General features: G+C 32.1%; 1 protein-coding gene across 6 annotated transcripts; it reads right to left on the bottom strand.

Annotated features, from left to right (window-relative positions):
- Positions 1-650: 650 nt before the first annotated feature.
- Positions 651-20,822, bottom strand: LOC148274640 (uncharacterized). 6 transcript variants are annotated; one of them, XM_088236830.1, is made up of 10 exons: positions 20,351-20,813; positions 19,399-19,638; positions 18,684-18,830; positions 16,938-17,309; positions 15,405-15,551; positions 14,127-14,266; positions 10,358-10,513; positions 7,920-8,124; positions 2,627-2,749; positions 651-1,333 (listed from the first exon to the last, which is right to left on the bottom strand). In XM_088236830.1, the coding sequence occupies exons 1-10, from the start codon at positions 20,606-20,608 to the stop codon at positions 1,208-1,210; spliced, it is 1,914 nt and encodes a 637-aa protein (XP_088092956.1). In that variant the 5' UTR covers positions 20,609-20,813; the 3' UTR covers positions 651-1,207. The 6 variants fall into 6 exon arrangements, with proteins under 6 accessions (XP_088092956.1, XP_088092957.1, XP_088092961.1 ...); XM_088236831.1 differs by lacking the exon at positions 10,358-10,513 and having other exon boundaries at positions 20,351-20,817; XM_088236832.1 differs by lacking the exons at positions 651-1,333; positions 2,627-2,749; positions 7,920-8,124 and having other exon boundaries at positions 10,406-10,466; positions 20,351-20,821.
- Positions 20,823-21,942: the final 1,120 nt, after the last annotated feature.

The raw sequence follows: 21,942 nt of genomic DNA on the forward strand, positions 1-21,942 counted from the left end.
ATCGTTACACTTTCTCAGTAAAATTATACACGTTAAAGATAACTTATAAACCAAACATTGTTTTAATATTTATTGATGCACAGTAAGTATTACGCAAATCAAAATAACACAGCGTATTTATCTTTATTTCATTTTTATTTTCGGGCTAAAAAAATTGTAGACGCTCCCGTGCGCGTGTATTACTCTCCGGGCACGCCGAGGTGGACTTAATTGTCTACGGGAAGAGTAAGCTAACAATCCACGCAAACGCCACATATGAGAAGTACCCGTTTTGCCCACCGTAACCATCTTGCCCGACCTTACCTCACAAAAAGTATGGATCGACTTTCTTCTTCGTTCGTTTTTTCATGGCCTTTTCACATCTCAACTAGGGTGTTCTGGCCAGGATCGACTTTCAATAGCTCGACATGTTAGGCTTTAATAAGTTTAAAGAAACAAATGGAAGTAGGAACTCTCATGTATTTGTTTCCCAGTCTGTATATATGAACCGTATATAGAAGAAATGAGGCATTGCCGGTTTCTGGATTCGCAAGTCATCTTAAATACGAATTCTTCGTGAAGAATCTTGTATCGCTGTATACCTATCTAATTCCGTTCGGAGGTCAAATAAAAAAACTTGGGTTTCTAAAAATATTTTATTGTAAGCGAAATATTCGTATTACGTCAAAATTTAAAATTTAAAAAATTTAAAATTTCTAAATGTAAAACTAAATCTTTTCAAAATTCATTTGTAAATAGAACCTGCCATATGTGTGATCAGAAATTAAATAGTATTGATATTAATAACATATCTTTAACTTCCTTTAAAAGTGAAATTTCCCAAAATAGTTTAAGTTATGATGTTGCGCCTTGAATCCGCAGCCTATATTATGCAGGTTATGTGCAGTTCTGTATGTAGGCACATAATAAATGAACACTGTATGGTCAACTATAGTTGTATTATTTATTGTAATGTGCAACTGTGTGACCAATATTCATTTACATTTCTAGTAATATTATAAGTTATGTATAATTTTTATGTGACAACATTTACAATAACAATATTATGTGGAAGCCTCTAATTGGACTTTATTATATGTATTTATGGTATAATTGATTCTTATAAATGTATAAATGTCTGTTGGCTTTCCAATGAAATAACATAAAATAAATAAAATAAAATATATTTACTGAAAAAAACTTACAAAATAAACACTTTATAAAAAAACTATGTATTACTATCTTCACAACAATCGGGGGTATTTTTACTACTCTTGCGTTTCTCCGATCCTTTCCTCTTCAACTGAATACTCATGATGTCGTCTACCTCCACTTTGTTGTTCGTAATTTGATGCTGAAAAGGAAAATCGTATTCAGGATAAAATAAGTATCTAATAATTAATAGATCTTTAGCAATAAATAAGATATCTTTAACAACAAAATGAGATCGAAATCATGATGAGAATGTTCAGTGGTGTATTGTTTTACTTTTACTGTACTAAACTAAGTAAAAACTATTATTGTTTGTGTATTAATTTCACCACCAGTTTCTATTTATATATTTTTTTGTAAATCCCTTCATTCATTTGTGACGTCATGTTTTTTACTTTGTTATTCTACGAAACATGTGGATTTTTTTTTCAAATGAGCGTTTACGATTGGCGAACTAATTTGTGAATTATGACGATTTTATATATCAGCAATAATAATAATGTTAGCAAAAAAATATGGAACTGTAAATTTATTTCATTAATCCCTACCCGAGCAATGATTTTTTTACCGTAGTGTGTCGCTTTTATTTTGTTTTTTGATAAATTGTTTATTATGGAAATTAGAACCATCCAAAAACCCTCAAAATCGTCCAGCTTTATTTGCTGGCTTCGGTCGTACGGTACATACATATGATAACTATTTTTGCAAAACGCAAAAGATACCGAAAAAGAAAATTTTATTCTGATACTCTTAAAAATAGCAACAGAATCGGTTCAGTTTCAAGGAGCGGTAAACGGGACAAAGAAACATCTTATTGATTTTAGTTAGGCATAATCAGTCCGACATGTCTTTTTCACACAGTTTTAGGGAGACATTTGCGAGACAGTGACAGAAAAACAATGTTCAAATTGTCTGGCACCGCATATTCTGTTAATGTAAAGGAATAGATTACGAATTACGATATATTTCCTCTGTCACTCGAAAACTTCATATTTTTAATATCTGTCGTTTTATTATGTATGCTAAATTAATGAGTTTGTTTGTTTTTTTTTATTTTTGTATTTACTACTGTTTTGATTTCATTTTGATCGTTTTTTGTTTCGTATTTTGTTTTAGTGATTACTTTTTTTAAATATTTTATCAAATAAATAAATTAACCGTATTTAAAATGCGTTCAATTAAAAAAATATTATTATGATTTTTTTCATACATATTTCGCCATACAATTTAATGTTGCATAGGGCATTGGATCAGTACAAAAGCAGTATACATTATAACGCTCATTTTTGTTATCTACATGAAACTTGAAGTTTCAAATCCATTCCTGGATTATTAAATATTCCAGGGAAAATCGTAGTAATTTTATTTTTTATTTTCACGATTTTTTTTTTTAATGTATTAAATCACATAAATAAGTAATTGATATAAAATTAACCTGCATCGACTCAATGATCCTCTTGTATCTGTCTTGAAATCTGCACACCGCGTCCTTCAGCTCTAATTGGCTTTCAGTAAAAACTTGAAGTGTTATTTCCGCATTCTGCTTCATTAACATCATCTGAAAAAATTATATTAAAATTGCAATAGCGTGCTCACCAAAAAAGCGCAAAATTATAAATGCTAATGCTAAATGTCTAAATTTTAGTAAATTCGTCGCAAATACCTACTTTACAATAAAATACACACCTTGTTTGGTGAGAGATTTACTTATTTGCAAAAATGCGATTTTTTACCGTTTTGAATAGGTACATAAAAAAATTGAAAAGAAAACAATACTTCTTAATATTAAATAAAATTTGCGATCTCTTAGATGAATGTGTGGGATATCAATGTATGACGGGGTTACGAATGATGAAATCAGGCGTGAGTGTAAATCTGAGTAAGGATAAGATTACACAAGCGTCTCTGAGATGGTTTCGTCATGTAAAACGAATGGACGACGAAAGAATGGTAAAACAAGTATATTTGGCCAAAATGAATGGTAACGTAAGACGAAGACGACCAAGGAAGACGTGGCATGATCAGATAAACCAAAATTTTCAGTCTGGTCATGCCAAAAGCAGACAGAATCGAAGGGCATGTATGACAACATGTATGAATGTGGAAGAAGCTTGGAATGTATGTCAGGATAGACGTATATGGCGGTCCATTCTTTCTGCCTACCCCTATGGGGAAATAGCATGATGGTAGTAGTAGTAGTATTAAAATGAAATAAATTATATGCCTCTTCTTATGCGAAAATGGTATAATTAAAAATGGCACTTTAAATTGAGAAGTCAATGAAATTGAAATATCGATTAAATAAAGGTCTGAAAGGCTTTTAGTTATAAAGGTTTACTTTTTTAAACATTGTTGAAAAATATTTGGCGTATCTAGGGGACGTGGGATTGGCGTGGGTGGAGGGGAGGGCGATAGGGTCTTCCGGAGGCGTCTGGTGATGTCCAAATGCTCCACGGGTGTTTTAATTAGAATTTTTTGAAAGTAGGAGAAAATATAACATAATTTTCAAATTGTTCCATAAAAAAATTTGGAAGCTTTTCCGATACGACTTTTTAATGCCTAATATTTTTTTTACTAATCAATCAACTGATCTGTTCATTTTTTACTTTACTCAAACTATAATACAAAACATATTTACACAAATAGATACATTATATTAAAATTACATGATATTTCAAGAACAGATGATACCTTTAAAAAAATGTACTTTTAAGGCACAAAAAATGGATTGTGATATTTTTAAACGATATTTGCTCATCCTACTGATAAGCCGGTTTCGCGGTTTAGTGGATTTAATAATTTTTCTTTTATATTTACAGTTCATGTTTACCTTCTTAAATAAATAAATTGTTTTTCTCATTTAAAAAGTTTTTTTTTAATTGATCATATATTTATACGTCATTCTTAAAGTGTTTTTATTTAAAACGATACTGGATAGGTATTCCAATATTTTACTTTCGATAATTGTGGATTTTGGGTTCACATCTAATAAAAATTAGATATCGAGTTATTGCGATGTAATTAACCCAAAAATGTTCATTCAGCCATATTATTTGGAGTAAATTACCGACATTATTTGCCGACCTCTCCTGATTCAATAATAAAATGTTTAATAATGGCCAAATTGTTTGGTTTGAGCAAACTGTTAGGCACAATAATGGATATTTCGTTAAGACCGTGAATCAAATATTCCTAATGGTGTCACCCGGTGCTGCCTTTATTAGTGATGGAAATTATTGCTTTTTATACCAAATTTTATTAGCATGCGAAAGCATGTGAACAGCTCTCGCAATATTATGATGAATAAATTTGCAAGATATTTAAATTTATTGCAAACAGAGAGGGAAAACACCATTGAGAAGGGAATATGGAAGTCTAGGCATGAACAGGGCTTATGACCTGTCATTGGCTGGTTTAGGTGGTCACTTTACACACTGTGTAACATTCACCGTTTTGCCCATGTTTAAACATCCCCATTTCTTCAACTCTTCCATCTGTTGACCTTTGTGAAGTAAAGGAGCTGAAACCTTTATTATGTGGGTGAGATTCATCTGACTGAACCAAATCACCTACTAGGCATAGCCTGAAAACAATTTTTCAATTTTTATTAATTATCTACCTGGTAAAAGAGGAAGTATAAAAATTGAAAAATTGTTTTCAGGCTATGCCTAGTAGGTGATTTGGTTCAGTCGGATGAATATCACCCACATAATAAAGGTTTCAGCTCCTTTACTTCACAAAAGTCAACAAATGGAAGAGTTGAGGAAATGTGGATGTTTAAACATGTTACACAGTGTGTTAAGTGGGCACTTAAACCAGCCAATGACAGGTCGTAAACCCTGTAAATGCCTAGACTTCCATATTTCCTTCACAATGGTATTTTCCCTCTCTGTTGCAATAAATTTCAATATGAATAACTCCCTAGAGAGGAAATCCAGCCAGTCTGCAAGCATTTGGACGTACTTAAATATTGTTGAATTTGCAAGATTTTTGATAATCGATTCTCAAAATCTTAGTAATTTATATTGAAAAAACAAAGGTGTCAAGATTAAGGGCAAAATTGTAGTCCGATAAACAGTAAAGGGATCATACGATTTTACCGTTTTAAAAACTTTGGATAAAAATCATTATTTTCTAAGGCATTTCTGATAAAAATGTACAGTTTTTTATTTAACTTAAATATAATTATTTATCGACCAGCAGATTACGCTTTTTAAAATTAAGACTTAACCTCGGTACGTTCATTGTTACTCATATAAAGGCGAAGCATTTAAGTCAAATTTGTTCTAATGATTTAAAAATAGTAAATTAATGAAAAAGCGATTGAAGTTAAATGTTAGATTGTTGTTTTTGAAAAGAAAGAAAACCATTTTAAGATGCACAAGTTTAGTGGTATTTTTCTTAAATTTTAGGTTAAGTTATACCAACATAAAAAAATTAAAATAGGTCAAACATTTTAGTTCGAACCGTGTTTATGGAAATGTGTTTTTTTAGAAGAATATTTTGGTTGTAAATATTTCATTTCAACAATACGTTTTTGGCCAAATTTAAAAGCTCGCACGAGGGCGGATTGAAAATGAAGCTACCGGAAGTGGGAAAAAAAGTTTTTTTTTTCAAAAACCATTTATTTCTCAACATAGTCTCCTTTTACTTCGACACACTTAGTAAGACGATGTTCCAACTGTTTGTATACCATCTGAATAATATGATTTCGGGAACCTCTTAAAATACGCGTTAGTTTCGGTAATCACTTCTTCGTTTGAGCTGAATCTTTTTCCTGCGAGCCATTTTTTCAAGTTTGGAAACAGGAAAAAGTATTAGGTGCAAAATCTGGACTATAGGGTGGATGATCAACCAATTCGAAGTGTATTTCACGTAATTTTAGTATCGTATCTAATTTTATGTGAACCGGTGCGTTGTCTTGAAGAAAGAGCACTCTTTTCGTCTTTAAATGTGGTCGTTTTTCCTTGATTGCATCATTCAATTGATCCGATAATACACGATAATACTTTCCTTTGATTGTGGATCCTTTTTTAAGATAATCGATGAGTAATATTCCGAGTGCATCCCAAAATACAGTGGCCATAACCTTGCCAGCCGATTTCACTGCCTTTGCCTTCTTCGGAGCACTTCTACCAGCTTCCACCCTTGTTTCGATTGATTTTTGGTTTCAGGTGTATACTGGTGCACCCACGTTTCATCAACAGTTATTAATCGATGCCAAAAATCAATAGGATTACGCTTTATCATGTCCAAACACTGCTGTGAAGTGGTCTCTCGAACTCGTATTTGTTCGACACTGAGCAAACGCGGCATCTTGCCGATAGCTTTTTCATATGCAAATGTTCATGTAAAATGTTGAACACACGTTCATATGAGATGTTTACCATTTCAACAATCTCACGAATTTTCACTCGGCGATCATTCATTACTATATCGAGGATTTTCTTGATATGTCCTTCAGTAATCACCTCTTTAAGCCTTCCTGTTGATGGTATTGTTGCAGTGCTTGTTCGGCCGCGTTTAAATTCAGCAATCCAATATTTTACCATGTAATCTGACGGAACAAACTCACCGTAATGTTTATCGAGCTTTTCTTTTGTCTCTTTCGCCGTTTTCTCTTTCAAATAATAGTGTTTAATCACTGCACGAAATTCGCTTTTTTCCATTTTTCAAAAAACACAAAAGTTGTTTACTTCAGATGACTACAACAAATAAACTAATCGATGAATTTGGGTGACATTTTAACAGCTGCCGTTTGACAGATCGCAATTTGGAAATATAAATATTTTTTGTGTTTGTGCTGCCATCTAGCACTAGGTAGCTTCATTATCAATCCACCCTCGTATTATTATAACTTCGATCGATAATACAATTATTGTTAAATAGTTTTAATTTCTGTCACTATATCTACACGTAATGCTTATGTTCGGACCAATTCTCAACCAAATCCATATCTACCTACACGTCCTTCCCATTTCCTAGCACACTCCATGTAACAATAATTCTACGTGTGAGTGCCGGAAAAAACATCATATTATCAGTACACAAATAACATTCTACGAGTGAAGTGCGTTTTTTTTTCATCAAAATCTTTCAAGCGAGTTGTGCCACGGTCCATTTAGACCGTCAGCTCTATACAAGTTGTGCCAGCGTCTCACGACCGCCAGCTTCACAAGCCAGGTTCCAGCACTCATCAGGCCTCATCATCAGCAGGTTAGTGGAGTTGCGCAACCTTCCGTTCTAACAATACAGTCCACTTACTAAATTTTCCTCCTTCTAGGGCGAGGTATTCTTCACACCTCGTCCACTCCTCAACAGCTTGAATTACATTAAAATTATCAACTACATTTAGCAGTTGCAAAATAAGTATTATTTTACTATGCTAATGCTTTTTAACACTACCATTTAGCTTTACCAACCTCACTGATTTTTTTGTAGATCTGATTTCAAATAGAATCTTCAGAATTCAAGTCAAAACTGACGATTTTTCGGGGGTATGATTTTATTATTAGTGGGAAAAGCACTTTAATATCGATAAAAAAAAAACTAAAGATGGAATAAAAAGTACCCCAGTAACATTTTAATAAGAAAATTATAATACCAAAATAAAAATGCTACCAAAGTTTACCTAATGAAGGTTAGCAACACTGCTATCACTACTCTTTTACAAAAACAGAACTTTTATAATATAACACAATAATATCACAAATCTGTATTTCACTTACCCTGACCATATTTTCATGCCTGTGTTTCTCCTTGAGGACATCTAATAGTTTCCCATCGCAGTGTTTCAAGCACTTATCCTTCACATTCTTCATCTTGTGCAGCCATTTCTGGCACTGACATAACTTCTCTCGGGTCGCGACGCACTCCGGATTCTTGCACTCTTCCTTTGTTTTACACTGGATATCTTCAACTTGTGACTTCAGCCTGTTACAACAAAGTCTCAATTATTAGCCTTAAAGTTAAATTTCCACTGTCATCCACATCTAGATCAACTTTTCTCAAAGTGGACGATAACGCCCCGTTGTGGGCGCTGGAGGCCATCAGGGGGACGGTAAAAGGTCCAGATAAAATTGGAGGGTGTTGAGGCAGTCTAGAAGGGCAATGGCTGATTTATTAAAAGGAAAATTAAATATTTTATTATTATTTAAAATAAAATTAATTCCTTTCATATCTCTGCCGTGTTTGTAGCAATCAAGTTCAAGTATTTTTGCTAAATTTAATCATATAAACAAACTCTTAAAAGTGCATCAGATTCATCCTCATTGCTCCAGAAAAAAAATCATTCTTAAAGTGGGCGGTGGGTGAAATAAATTTAAGGACCTGTGATATAAATAAATAATGTTGATTAGATTAAGATCCATCAAATTCTAGATTCAACATTCCTCTTAGCATTAATAGTTTAATCGGTGCATATTATCATCATCATCACTATTTCCCTATCCGAATTTAATGGTGCATATGGCACTGCATTAATACGCCAATCGCAGAGTATCTAGATCATTTTTGTGGCTTGTAAAGTAACGCGTTACGACATATTTTTCAGGTGCTCGTCCAGGAACAATGAAATATTCCTAGGTAGAACCTCATCAAAAACCAATATTCCATCTCAAGCTTGGTAGGCAAACGCGCCAACTACTACATTACGAGGCGGACTTGTCTCAACTCTATTTCCTTTTTATAACCATCAAGTCAAAAACACTTTTCCATGATTCTGGTTCTGAGAAAATACAGTTCACAGAAAACAATATGTCACTTTTATCGATATGGTGCAACGATGTTGTTTGCGTTAGATAGGTGTAATACGAACGAACTTACGAACTTACGAAACGAAGGCATGACATGTAGGGCTTCTAGTCTCGACACAAATTTGAGTCTCGAGACTAAGACGAGAATCAGGGACCAAGTCTTGAAATTTCGAGACTTTTCGATACTCGATTACATGTAGTAAATAAATCACAGCATACCATATTAAAAATTTAACTTTTTATTTGAATTAATATAAAACATACCAACCGACTATCCTTATATCACCAAACACACGTGGATCACAATAGCCTAATTAAAATAACATAACAGAAAAATCTTCTTTAATCAACAACTATGGTCCATAAAATATAGCATGATTAAAATGACAGCTGCCAAACTAATGTCAATAGTGATGGGAAATTACTGATCACTGATTATGTACCGATGAAATCGATTTTATCAGTTTTTTCATGTAAACATGAAACTCTGTTTCCGAAAATTGATATAAAAACGCAAAAACAAGCCTATTATAGTGTGTCTAAGACAATTATTCACCAAAAAATAAGACATTTATACTTTTTTCATGAACAACATCAAATGAATTATTTTTTTATTGGGTCAATTTACATTGATCAATTTGTCCAATCTCCAACGTTTTTACAAAATGATGTAACCTTGTAAGAACGTCATTAATAGTTAGGTTTATTTTTGTTTTTTTTTTTTTTTTTAATCTGATTTTATTTATATCTATATTGATTTATATGTCAACCATTGAACTAAAAAAATAAATTGACATGCCAGATACGAATGATTTTTCGTGTGTCAATATTATAAATCACTTCTTAGCCGTTACTACAAAGTTATGTCGTTACTTTTGCTGACAACTGTCATTCTAATCAAGCTATATTTTAAGGGCTATAGTTTAGGGTGAAATCAGCTAGCAGCCAGCAGCCATCATGCATCGTGCTCCAGACAGAGCTAAGAGAAAATATGTGCAGCTTTTGCATACATTCGAGTAATGCCACACTTATTCAGCCCCAGTCTAATTTAAAAAATCTACTAAAATAGCAAATACGTAAATTTAAATAAAATCACAAAGACACTTACTTGTCGGAGGTACCGTTTTTAGATAATTTGATCGTATGTTATGTAGACCCATGTAACTAAACTATTAGTTTACCCTGAAGATGGCTCCTGCAATGGTAGCCGAAACTTTGGAATGAATCCAACTTACTCAGAATCACCCAAAAAAGAAGATTCATGTTGAAAGCAATGCGTTCTCAACCCCATGGAGAGAGTTGAAATCGTACTCATGGTTTCGAAATTTCGAGTCTCGAATAAAAGCTCTAATGGCACGCTAAGGGGTCAGGAAGTGGACTTATGGTTAAGATAATACAATTATTTCATTTACGTTTCGCACTGTTTTTCCAGTAACCCCTTGAGCCTCTCTATTTCGGAATTCTTGTTGCCTAACAGTTGATTGGTTGAATCCTTAAACTCTTGAAACGTCAAGTCATTATCTGTAATAAGCTGCTGAATATTGTTATCGTGCTGCTGTGCTAAACATCTGGAATATTATTACATTAAAACGTTATTTAACAATATTTTTTATGTCCAAAACATTTTAGGCTGGAAACTCAACCCACTTTGAATGATATATTTCTTAAAAGACGAATTTCTCAAGAGAGACGAAGGAATTATCATTGATAGATATGAAGAGATTAGTGACTGTAGAAGTCTAGACATTAATAGGGCTTATGATATACCACTGGCTGATTAAAGTAATCACATTACTGACACACTGTGTATCATTCAATTGAGATTTTTTGCTTTTGTCAAATTAGTAAAATCGGTGTTTCAATCTTACCTACTCTTCTATAGACAATACAATGAGTTGTATGAGTATAGAATAGACCATCAGAAACAAAGAATATTGCCTTGAATATTGCCAACTTCAGAAAAAGTCAACAGGTGTCGCTTATTAGAAATATCAACATAAACTTGCTAACTAAAACTTAGACAAAAAATAGGACAAGTGATCTGGAAACGATACGAGAATATCGGAACAATTATATTTCATTGTCGATTTTGATAAGACGCTTGACATTTGTATAGTTTGCTTTGTTTTGTTACCGTGAAACCGTCAAATTTTGCCCGCTTTTTTGCAATTATGTTGATTTTCTCCAAAAAAATGTATGTTGTGCTTTACTTTTTAATCACTAAGAATGACTTCGGTAATCATTAAATTGGTTTACAATTGTAAATTCAGGCATATTTAAATGCGATTTCAAGCAATTTAAAATTTTGATGGCGGGCAAAATTACCTCCATGTTCGTCCATGTTTGCCCGCAACTATTATTTGTTGAACTGTAGCTCATATGGCGTGCTTGTCTTAGAACTACTTTATTTTATTTATTAGTGAAAGTGACAACCCTAACACATTTTTTCGTTTGGGCAAAATTGACAACCCAGAGGCTCAACTTGTGCGGGTTTATTTGCCCATCGTCATAATTCTTGATTTAAGCTACTGACAGCACATAATATAAACAGAAAATGATCTGAAAACCTTTGTCTATAGTATGCAACAAGAAAAACTTACCTTTGTCTTTGCTATCGAGCAGTATATTAAAAAACACAGAGTCGTAATTGGCCCGCAACAAATTACACGCGCACTTTGACAGGTTCTGGCAAGCCACTGAGTAAAGTTAGTGACTTAAGCTTCTGAGGGAAGTTAGTTACATAAATCTACTTTCTTTCTTAATGTACCAAATTTACCGAAATCAAATGGAAATATTTTTTTTTAAAGGTTGAGCATAGATTAGACTCTTTGGGAAAAATATCCATCAAGGGCAAAATTGGACGGTTTCGCGGTACTAATATGAATAACGTGTTAATATTTGTAACTGCACATACGCAAGCAGTTTGTTCATAAATGTACACTAAAATGATACATGGTTAAAAAATAAATGATGGAATAAGTTTAGTAGGTATAGTGTATAGTTATTCTAGGTACCGTCAGTTTTACCAAACTTTAATAATATCTTAGAATATTTCTATGGGAAAACTCCTATCCATTGTGTTAAATAGTGATACTAATTATTCTGAGCATTTTGACAAGTGTCCAACGTTTGCTTTTCTTCTATTTATGGAATTTTCGAAGACAAAATATACTGGACAAAATTACCTGCACTTGTGGACAATTTTGCCCACTTAGTCATTAACTGTTATTTTAGGTTTTATCATCCAGTATATTATTAATTTCTGGGCGAAACATACTGTTTCTGTTCAAAAAAATAGCATCATTGAGGCATCACCATTATAAAATCAATGCAAAAATAGGCGGGCAACATTGTCAACTGTTTCCTCAGTTTTTCTAAACAATGCAGATTTGTGTGCCAGGGTAGGCACATAATTGGATTTTTAACGAAACCAAAGAAGTTTATCTCTAATCTTTTAATTTATTCGTGTTTAACTATGCATAAGCCAATAAATTATAAATTACGTTTGCAATTTTTTCACAAACCATTAGATCAGTTCGGATGCGATTTTCGTAATCAAGATATTTTCAAATTGTATTTTATGTACAAATTCATAATGTTTTCTATGTTTTATTCTCTTCATTGTTCTGTTAAAAATATTTGTACAAAAAAACATTTAAAATAAAAAAATTGGTCTTCATAATTTCACAAAACAGCTGGAAAATTTCATTTTATTGAAACTTTCTTAAATGTGGTCGAATATTCTTACATTTTTTTCAATTAGTTTAAATTGCTTTTGAAGGGTAAAAATAAAAATTGGTTGAAGTATAACCATTTTTAATTTACTCACAGTAAATGACTCAATCTTGCAATTTTAAGGTTTAAACTGAATTTATGGAAACCTTGCCGCAAGATGACAGGTTCAGGCAAAGATTTCAGTATGATCCTCAACTTGAGGCCACACAAAAGTACCATTACGTTTGCGTATTATAAATGACATATCAATATTAAAATTGTGGTTGCTGATGCGCTGATAACTTTACCGACATAATATTTGTTTAATCAACATTATTAAACTTTACTAGAACGAAAGCGCCTTCTTTACCGTTATTAATTTCAAGCGGATCAGACTCCTTGGACGAAGATTCGGAGGCGCGTTGTTCATATTCGTTGTGATGACTTATGATGAATGTCTCGAAATCTGTTGATTCATCAACTGAGTAGGCATCAGAGTCAGTGATGTCCGTATCGCAATGGCAATTTTTTCAATGTTCTCCATTGTAAGGTGTAGGCATCTTATGATCCCGATGGCAGAGAAAAATCGGATGGGTTGTTATTCAATTGCTGTGTGGTATAAAAAGTATTTGATTTAAACCCCCATCAGATTTTTTAATCTTATTTGTTAAATCTCTGGCAAAAAGTCAAATTTCTGGGCCAGTTTGAACAAAACATCCGGTTACCTCGTTTAAAATCATATTTTTGTCACTTACTTAATTTTTATTTTTATTTTCTACTTTGTTTAAGCAGTAGGTACTTGCATTATCTTCAGGTTGGCTGATGTATTATTTTTCTGTTATCTGTTTTTTGTCTTGGATAAATTTTTTTCAAAGTATGTAGTGACAACCGTAGATGTGGGCAAAATTTTCAAATCACTAGCTAAGAAATCGAATGGAATTTTGCCCACTGAAATATCAATTGTGTTTGTTAAAATAGATATACATAAATACTTTCTATGGCGTTGTTATTATTTATGCAATGAAATATATCAATCTTACTTGGCTCGTTTCAACACAAACTACGCAACAACAAAAGTTTTGACACCATTTATAGATATACACAGACCTTCAAGATTGACTTTAAATTTCAAGTGATCAACTGAAACTGGCAGTAAACTGAATGTTAAGTTTTGCCATGGAAGTATCAAAAAGTATTTACCAAATGTAATTCTAATGGTACCAGTAATTTTTCTTAGTTTAGTTCAGTTTAGTTCACAAATGTTGAGCAAAATAGTGAGTGTTACAGTTTGTTAGGTGATCACTTAAACCAGCCAATGACAGGTCACAAGCTATGTAAATGCCTAGACTTTCAGAATCCCTAATCTCTACATCTCGGATCCCTGTTTTTTCAAAGAACTAAATATAGTCAATTTAATGGATCAAATTCATGAAATAAATATAACATATTTGTGATGGCGGTTCTTACCGTATTTGTTCCTTGTACGATTTCTCCATATCTTGTAATTTGGTATTATAATCATTAATAACAGTCATAAGTTTTTGCCTATTGCAATCATTCAGATCTTCTATTTCTTGTTTGTGACTTTGCCTTATTTGACAAAAATCCTTTTTGTATAAAAAAGAAACATCAGCAAAAAAATATAGTATGTGTTAAAATATTATCGGAAATTCACAAAATTATTCAATATGAAACTATAACATTTTTATTATTATCACGATCTCACAGGTAATGTTGATATTGTTAACTGCAGATTTAATTCTTACAGAAAATTCCTTTATGCGGTTGACTGTGTGGGATAGTTGCTAAATGTACATACATATTGTGTGTATTTATGACATATACAGTAGAACTCCATTTATCCCAACTCCAGACATCCGGATTGCCAAATATCTGAATCGTTATCAGAAAATAAAACCTCGAAATAAGAACCTCGCTGCTTGTACACGAGTTTATTAGTCAAACCAATTAACTTTGCTGGACATGTTTAAGTAAAAGTTTAATGAGATATCAATTCCAATAAAAATGTAATCTTACAGTAAATTTTGCATTTTCTTTTAAAACACTGCCTGATAATCCAATTATTATGTTGATCCAATTATTCGGACTTCTACATGGATATCCGGATGGATAACATCTGGCACTCATTAATCTGGATAATTGGAGTTTTACTGTATGTAGGCATTGCATATTTACAGAATAATACAAATGTGTATTTTATGTTTGTACAAAATATGTAAATACATGAATGAAGAGATAACATGGAAAAATTGGTGGTGCAAGAATATGTATAGGGAACTCGATCTAGTGAAAGAAGTCTTATATACAAGATGAACAGACTTGGTGGCAGAAGCAATTGGCGTCTTTCTTCGGTAAGCCTCCAAAAGCGCTGAAGACAGAAGCTGGCGGAGGCGGATCACAACTGCTCTGCCAAGAGCAAATGACTAAGAAGACTGTATTAGTAATTAGCTCCATAGAAAATGTTTAAGATTGTTTTTTTTTTTCACTTAAGGATTTTTTTACTTTTGATATTTACATCTTTTTAGTTATGTATATAAACTTAATTGGTATTTTCTATATTTCAATATCTACGTTTTAAAAATACATAAATATCAAACCTGTAAATAATAGCAGTTAAAATCAGAGCACAAATAGCAATTACTTTAAGGCTTCTGTATGAATAATTTTAAAATATTTATATTTTTCTGGCTTGATAAATACATTTATGTACTATAAATAGCTTACTTGATTTTTACATCTTTCCGATTCATCTAATTTAAAATTCATCATATTTATAGAATCTTGTAATTCATTATTTACACAAACTGTTTCGTTTAACTTCTGCGATATTTGTTCAATGCATTGCTCAGCGGCGTGGTCTCCATTAGATTTCTATGTAATAAAAACATGTATATCAATAGTATTTAAAACATTCAAATTAGTTAATTAAATTTCTTTGGGGAAATTAAATGTAATTAATAGAATAAAATTTTTATAAATGACACTTGAATCAATTTGTTGTGATAGACCAATAACCAGTTTTATCGCTCTCACGACATCGTCAAACTGATATATTTTATAAGAAGTTATTTAATCAGGTTTTTTATAACAGAACTAGTTTTAGTTCAGAAACCGATTGACATAGTTATTTTTCAGTTACGTATTCCAAACAAAGTATTTCTACTGTCTGTTCCATATTACTACAATTTCCAAATAATAAACCAGTTACAGGATATCCAACAGGAAATGGCCCATTTCACACGTATCAGTAAATGCACACGGAATGGTGGATTGACATTTATTATATTTTTTGTATTTATTTAAAATTTATTCAGCAGCTACTCTTAAGTAAAAATCCTGCAAACTATTCTGCAAAATCTCTAAACGACAAGAGTTTCGCAAATGCCGATCACAACTTATGGAGTACCCCTGAGAGTTTCACTTTTTTTAACCTAAGAGTCAACAGAGTAAATGATATGTAATTTATACCATTCTCAACTCAATCTGGATTCCAGAGTGGCCTAGTAACATCTAACGGGCTGTCCAATATTACTTCCCTTTCTTTATTAGGAGAGGGCATTGCCCTTAACACATGTTTGACCATTTGGTTTGACATACCACAAGCACAACTTGGATTGCATGCAAGAGTGAAAGAAAGGAGTTCTCCTCTAAATTCTCCATGCCTTGAAGTCATTTGAACTATATGGTGATTGAGATGACAATGCCTGTTTTGAACTATTGTCCTCATGTCAGGGTAAAAGGAATGAGTCCATCTACCTTTTGGAGAGGAGTCCTAACATCTCTCCCATTTGTGGATAATTAATTTGATTATACGTTCAAATCCGCCTTTAGGTAAATATAATATTGCAGTATAAAACCACATCTCAAACTAATATTAAAAGGTGATGTGTATTTTCTTTGAGCACTATTTCTTCATAGTCACTGTCATCTATATTTTTATTGTGTTCTAAGGAACTCTTGAGAGTACAATGTTTATTCATAAAATAAAAATAGTAAAACTCAAGAATAAAACGGAAAATTACAAAGCAAGTTTTATAATATAATATATTATTAAATATTGTCTTCTTCAGAAACTATCCAGAGATAAAAAAAAATTGGCATCATCTGGCACAGAAGATAAAAACAGAGTTTCCTTATCACTGATTAACCCACGAGGCGATTAGTTTTTCTGCCTTTCATATTTTCAGTCCTGTTTAAGTATTTAATTGAATAATTTTACTAAGCCTATGAAGAGTCATTAGTAAAAAAATAACTCACCTGCAGCTTACACTGAAGCTGCCTGTTACTTTCATGCAACTGACGAATAGTGTTCTGATCGGTCTTAATTGTCGCCTCACTCATTTCCTTTAACTGCCCAAACTGACATCTAATGGCGTTGTTTTGTGTGTTCACAGAGTTTACCTTATTGTTAAGATTATTAACTCTCAGTTCATATATAACATTTATCTCGGCCAAACGCCTCTTGAAAGCGCTGTCTATACACCCCGGCCGGAAGGATGGTACACGTGGACCACTTCTTGCAGTTGGTTCGGGGGTTTCAGAATAAGAGTTATCTTCATTGAGCATTAAGTACTGTGAGTTCTCTGGAGAACAAAATTTGCTATCTTCCATATTCAGCCGTCTTCTTACCTGATAAAGAAAAAAAAAATATTACTTTCTTTTTCCTTTAATCCACATCCGCTCTTAAGTGAAGCATGTGGACATTCGCCTCCAGGAGACCCTATTGCCAGCCAACACTCTCGTCTCCTGCAATGTCAATCCCGCTTCCCTTAATTCCGCCAAATAAAGCCAAAAGATAGTCATTGACGGCCTTCCGGGATGGTGGAACAGCTTTAAATACTTAAGAGTTCACATAACTGAAGATGGTGGCATGCACAAAGAACTTGCAACCTGCTTAGGAATTGCTGGAGCAACTTTTAACATGATGCATGCTGTCTGGAACTATAATGGCTGGTCTATACTCGATCATAATGAAATGCATTTTATTCAACTTTTTATGACTTATTACTGCATGTAAAAAACACACCTAAGTCAATCATCTGAAAGATGTACATAGAACCCATAGTATTTTGTAGACTGCCAATTTTAAAGGATCCATATTGGACAAAACCTAATGCACTATTTAAAAATAAATTAAGAAAAAAATTTATACACCAAAACAAAGCGAATGATCCTCCTGGGAAAATAAATATAAAACGTTTTCATATTACGTATCATTATTCAATCTTTTGTATTTTGAATTTTAACTGTCAAAAATTTAAGATTGTTTATAAAAATGAGCGGATATAAAAACAGTTGCTACATATTTAAAAATCGATTTTAAAAAAATCATAATGTGGAAGTTCAGTGTTACAGGAAATTTGATATAAATAATGTTTTCTTGCAAGCGATAGAAATTAGAGCATTTGATTGTAATGATAAATATCTTGCAAGTGTACGAAAACATTCATAAAAATGAACTACTTTGAAGTACTCATACATCTCATATTCCTTCAAACCAACCAATGCTGTGAAAACAAGAGCGTTGTGATATATTTCCTGTTTCCGGAAATCCAATTCACCAAACAGCAAAACTCACCAACTAGAACTTGTGACTTTAGTGGCAGAGTAATTTCAAAATTACAAAACTTTAGAAAATCATAAAAAAATCACACACATACGATACATAAAAATATATTATTCAAAATTTTGAATTAGTCTGATAGTCTATTAATACAAATAAAAAAAAAACACTGAACTTTCTAACTGCAACACTTTTTTAAACATTAATTATTGACTTTTCAACATCTTCATAGTGGCTTAGTGGCTTATATTAATTTTTTCTCCCACCAGTAAACTTATTAATGCTACTTCTATTAAGATGGACTTATTAGTTTGTTAACGTATTCAAATTTTACTTTAAATACTGAGAAATATCATTGAAATTGCAGAAAAAAATTACATATGTTACTCAAACTGAGTTTTACCCTATATAAAAGACATCAGTTTTAACTATCAACTCACATCTGGCATTTCTGGATTTTGAAAATGTGGAGACGATTTTTTAACATTTCCTGAACCGCCCATAAGATCATAGAAGTTCCTCATTTCAGAGTCAGGATCTGCTTGACTGGGACAGGGTCCATTTTCTGTTTGTATTCTCAACGTGCTCTGAAAATTAGATTTATGAAAATTTAACAAAATTAATGTAGATATGAGTAAATTATTTCTCCGCTAGCCTATTTTAAATTCAAACATTCATAAATTCTTGTACAGTGATGACGAAGCGATCGACCAGTTTCTGGCTGTCCAAAATATGAGATGTTTCCTTATTTTTAAATGTTTAAAATAAACTAATTTTTCATGTTAGATTTGTAATAGATTATTTATTTATTTACACCTAAACAACGGGTATTTACGTGCTTGCGTGAAATTAAACAAAAAAAAAACATAATTAAAAACTATAAAATTGCATTCACACCGCATTTGATGTACTAATGCAATGCCCTGTGCACCATCTGATAGAATGATGATAATAGACATGAGAGTCAAAACAGCATAATTTATATGGGTGGGTAAAATAGTTTGGTCCCTATATTTATTAATATTCAAGATGTTTTTGGGCATAAGATATCACCATATATTATGATGGCCATGTAAAATCAAAATCTTTCAATTACGAGAATCAATTGTTTTACAAAAAATATGTTTTAATAAAAGATTAAATTATATTCACTACCCCAGGGATGCCTTCAGGAGTGACACCTCTGAAAAAATTAGACCCAATAGATGAGTTACTTGAGTTTCCCGTTACTCGGATTTCAGGACATTCTGGTTTATCTCGCGGTGTCTTGCAGTTTAACTCTGGCTCTGATTTGGCCTTAAATGACCCACAGGAAAAAGGAGAACATTTGGATGCCTTGCAACCTGTCTTACAACAGCTCCGACTATTTGAAGAAGTCTCCCCCGATTCACTGTACTGAAAAGTAATTATAGTCATAATATTGTAGTTGGAATGGATGAAACGAAAATTACTCGTAATGAACACGGGAAATTTCTAGTTAATTATAACCAATAACTTATTAAAAAAAAAAAATTATTCACTTAAATTTTAAAATACTTTTTGATTGAGTTGTGCACATTCCAGCCGTTAGGTAAAACCTGTGTACATAGTTTTAAATGTATTATGAAAACTAGAAAAAATAATTATTTACAACTCACTGAAAATTTACCAAAATTTGAAAATATTTGGGTAAATGATAAAAATCTAATTTTTGTGGTCACTTTACATATTGCATTTACATAATTCAAAATTCTGTCCATGGTTGAACAATAAACAAAAACCAATCAAACTGGGTAAATAAGTTTGAATCAGATTTGGTCCTATACCAATCAGAGGTCCGGTGTTTGAACCCTATTATCTTAACTTGATTCCCACTTTCTAATAGTGAGTTATTATGGTCGAAAATAGCCCTCAAAATAGAAATATTTTTGTAAATCGTGTAAATCATAAAGCAAATATTTGTTTTTTTTTTTAAAACAGATGAGCCATGTTAGGTAGCGACTAGCCTTAACCAGAGGACACTCATGAGTTATATAGATTCCTTGGAAAAAAATCTTGTGTATAATAATAAAAAATAAAAAAACAAATGTATTTTTCTAAATTCATCACACAAATGTTTCTAGTTTACCTGACACTCTAACGAAGGAAGCTTCCCATAACAATCTGGACAAGTAAGGAAAGGATCTCCAAGTTGCCCCGACAAAAGCTGCCGATACAATAAGTTCAAGTATGCATTTCTCAAGTCATACTCATCAGAATGTGCATTCTGTAATCTACTTATCCAGGCACTGCAAAGCTCGATCTTCTTCTTGCATTTCAGCTTTTGTATCAGCGTCAAAACACATTCCAACTGATTTTTAAATGCATCATTTCGGGAAGAACTCATGACAGTATCATAAGCCAGTGAACTATATCACCAACAATATATTCAATAAAAAATAGATGTTTTTAAAAAGGTTATATTTGTAAAAAAAAAGTGAAAACATTTCTAAAAATACACATTCTTAAAATATTTAACATTGCTGATTGACAGTTCAATGATGTTCTTTTGTTAGACATTTTAGTTCTAAAATTTTAGTATTTACTTACCCAATTTATCAATTATTTTGTTTGTTATGAGTGTAGAGCTAAGTCAATTTTTTTTTTAGTCAATCTAAGGAATCGGAATATAATGTCTCTGTTATTTTATTTCTTCTTTTTTAGGTTTTACTTAAACACTGTAAAATAGACATGATTACCTATTTCAAAACAAAATGAACCGTCAAGCAATGTCTCCGTAAAGGTAGGTAGAGAGGATAGGACGCCATATTAATTCTGTCTTTTGACATGTCCACTTTCTCGGTCTTTCTCAATTTCTGCACAGATTAACATTCGCATCATAAATCTTTTAGCTGTTCTTTCGCTGTTCATTCGCTATACATGTCCAAACCAACGCAGAACTCCTTTCTTAACTTTGTCAATAATGCTTATCTCAGCCTTACATAATGTACGAATCTCGATATTTGTGGATCTATCGTACATCATTTTACTGCACATTCGCCTAAGAGATTGACAGATCTTATTTCAGCTTTAGAATTATACCATACTTCAGAACAGGTATATGAATTCAATTGCAATTCAATGCTGTTAAATTTTTCAAGTCGATGTAAACATCTGTTAGCTTTATATATAAATAATAAGACACATATTGTTCTTAAATAATAAAAACCTTTATTTCAACAATATCACAACATCATATTCTAATAGGATCACTAAAACTATTTACGATAGTTAAAAACGATGACATTTTCATCTTCTTCGTTTGCTTACAATGAACTACATAAACACATTATGTTTGCTTAAGAATGTGCGTTTAAGTGCAATAATCACACAGAAAACATTTGAAGATTACAAGAAAAGAACAATCAAAGTTATGTTTTAGACCAAATGAAGAGAACCTTAAATAAGATAAACATTACATAATGTTGCAAATATATCAGCAGTGATTTTATGTCAAATAGCATTTGTGTATGTCACTTTCAAAAACAATTCAAAGTTTTCCATGTTAAATTTTTTTTTTTTTTTTTTTCTCTTCGGGTGACTTTGATCATTCTTTCCCTGGACTCTTCATTTGTGTAAATAAAAAAATCTTCTGTTAGGTAATAATAAAATTCTTAAATGAAGGATACTTTTTAATAGTATCATAAAGCTCTTCAATTAACATAAATTTAACAATTCTGT

This window comes from Micrasema longulum, unplaced genomic scaffold, assembly GCF_059751315.1.
Source record: "Micrasema longulum isolate JH-2025_06_02 unplaced genomic scaffold, ASM5975131v1 h1tg001612l, whole genome shotgun sequence".
Classification (NCBI taxonomy): domain Eukaryota; kingdom Metazoa; phylum Arthropoda; class Insecta; order Trichoptera; family Brachycentridae; genus Micrasema; species Micrasema longulum.

Excerpts from the sequence above, each read along its gene's own strand:
- LOC148274640 (XM_088236830.1), bottom strand. The coding sequence starts at position 20,608 with ATGAGTTCTTCCCGAAATGATGCATTTAAAAATCAGTTGGAATGTGTT. Across the intron at positions 17,310-18,683 it reads AAAATCCAGAAATGCCAGAT|GTAAGAAGACGGCTGAATAT; the intron begins GTGAGTTGATAG and ends TTTCTTTATCAG. Across the intron at positions 8,125-10,357 it reads CTGGAAAAACAGTGCGAAAC|GCTGAAGTCACAAGTTGAAG; the intron begins GTAAATGAAATA and ends TTGTTGTAACAG.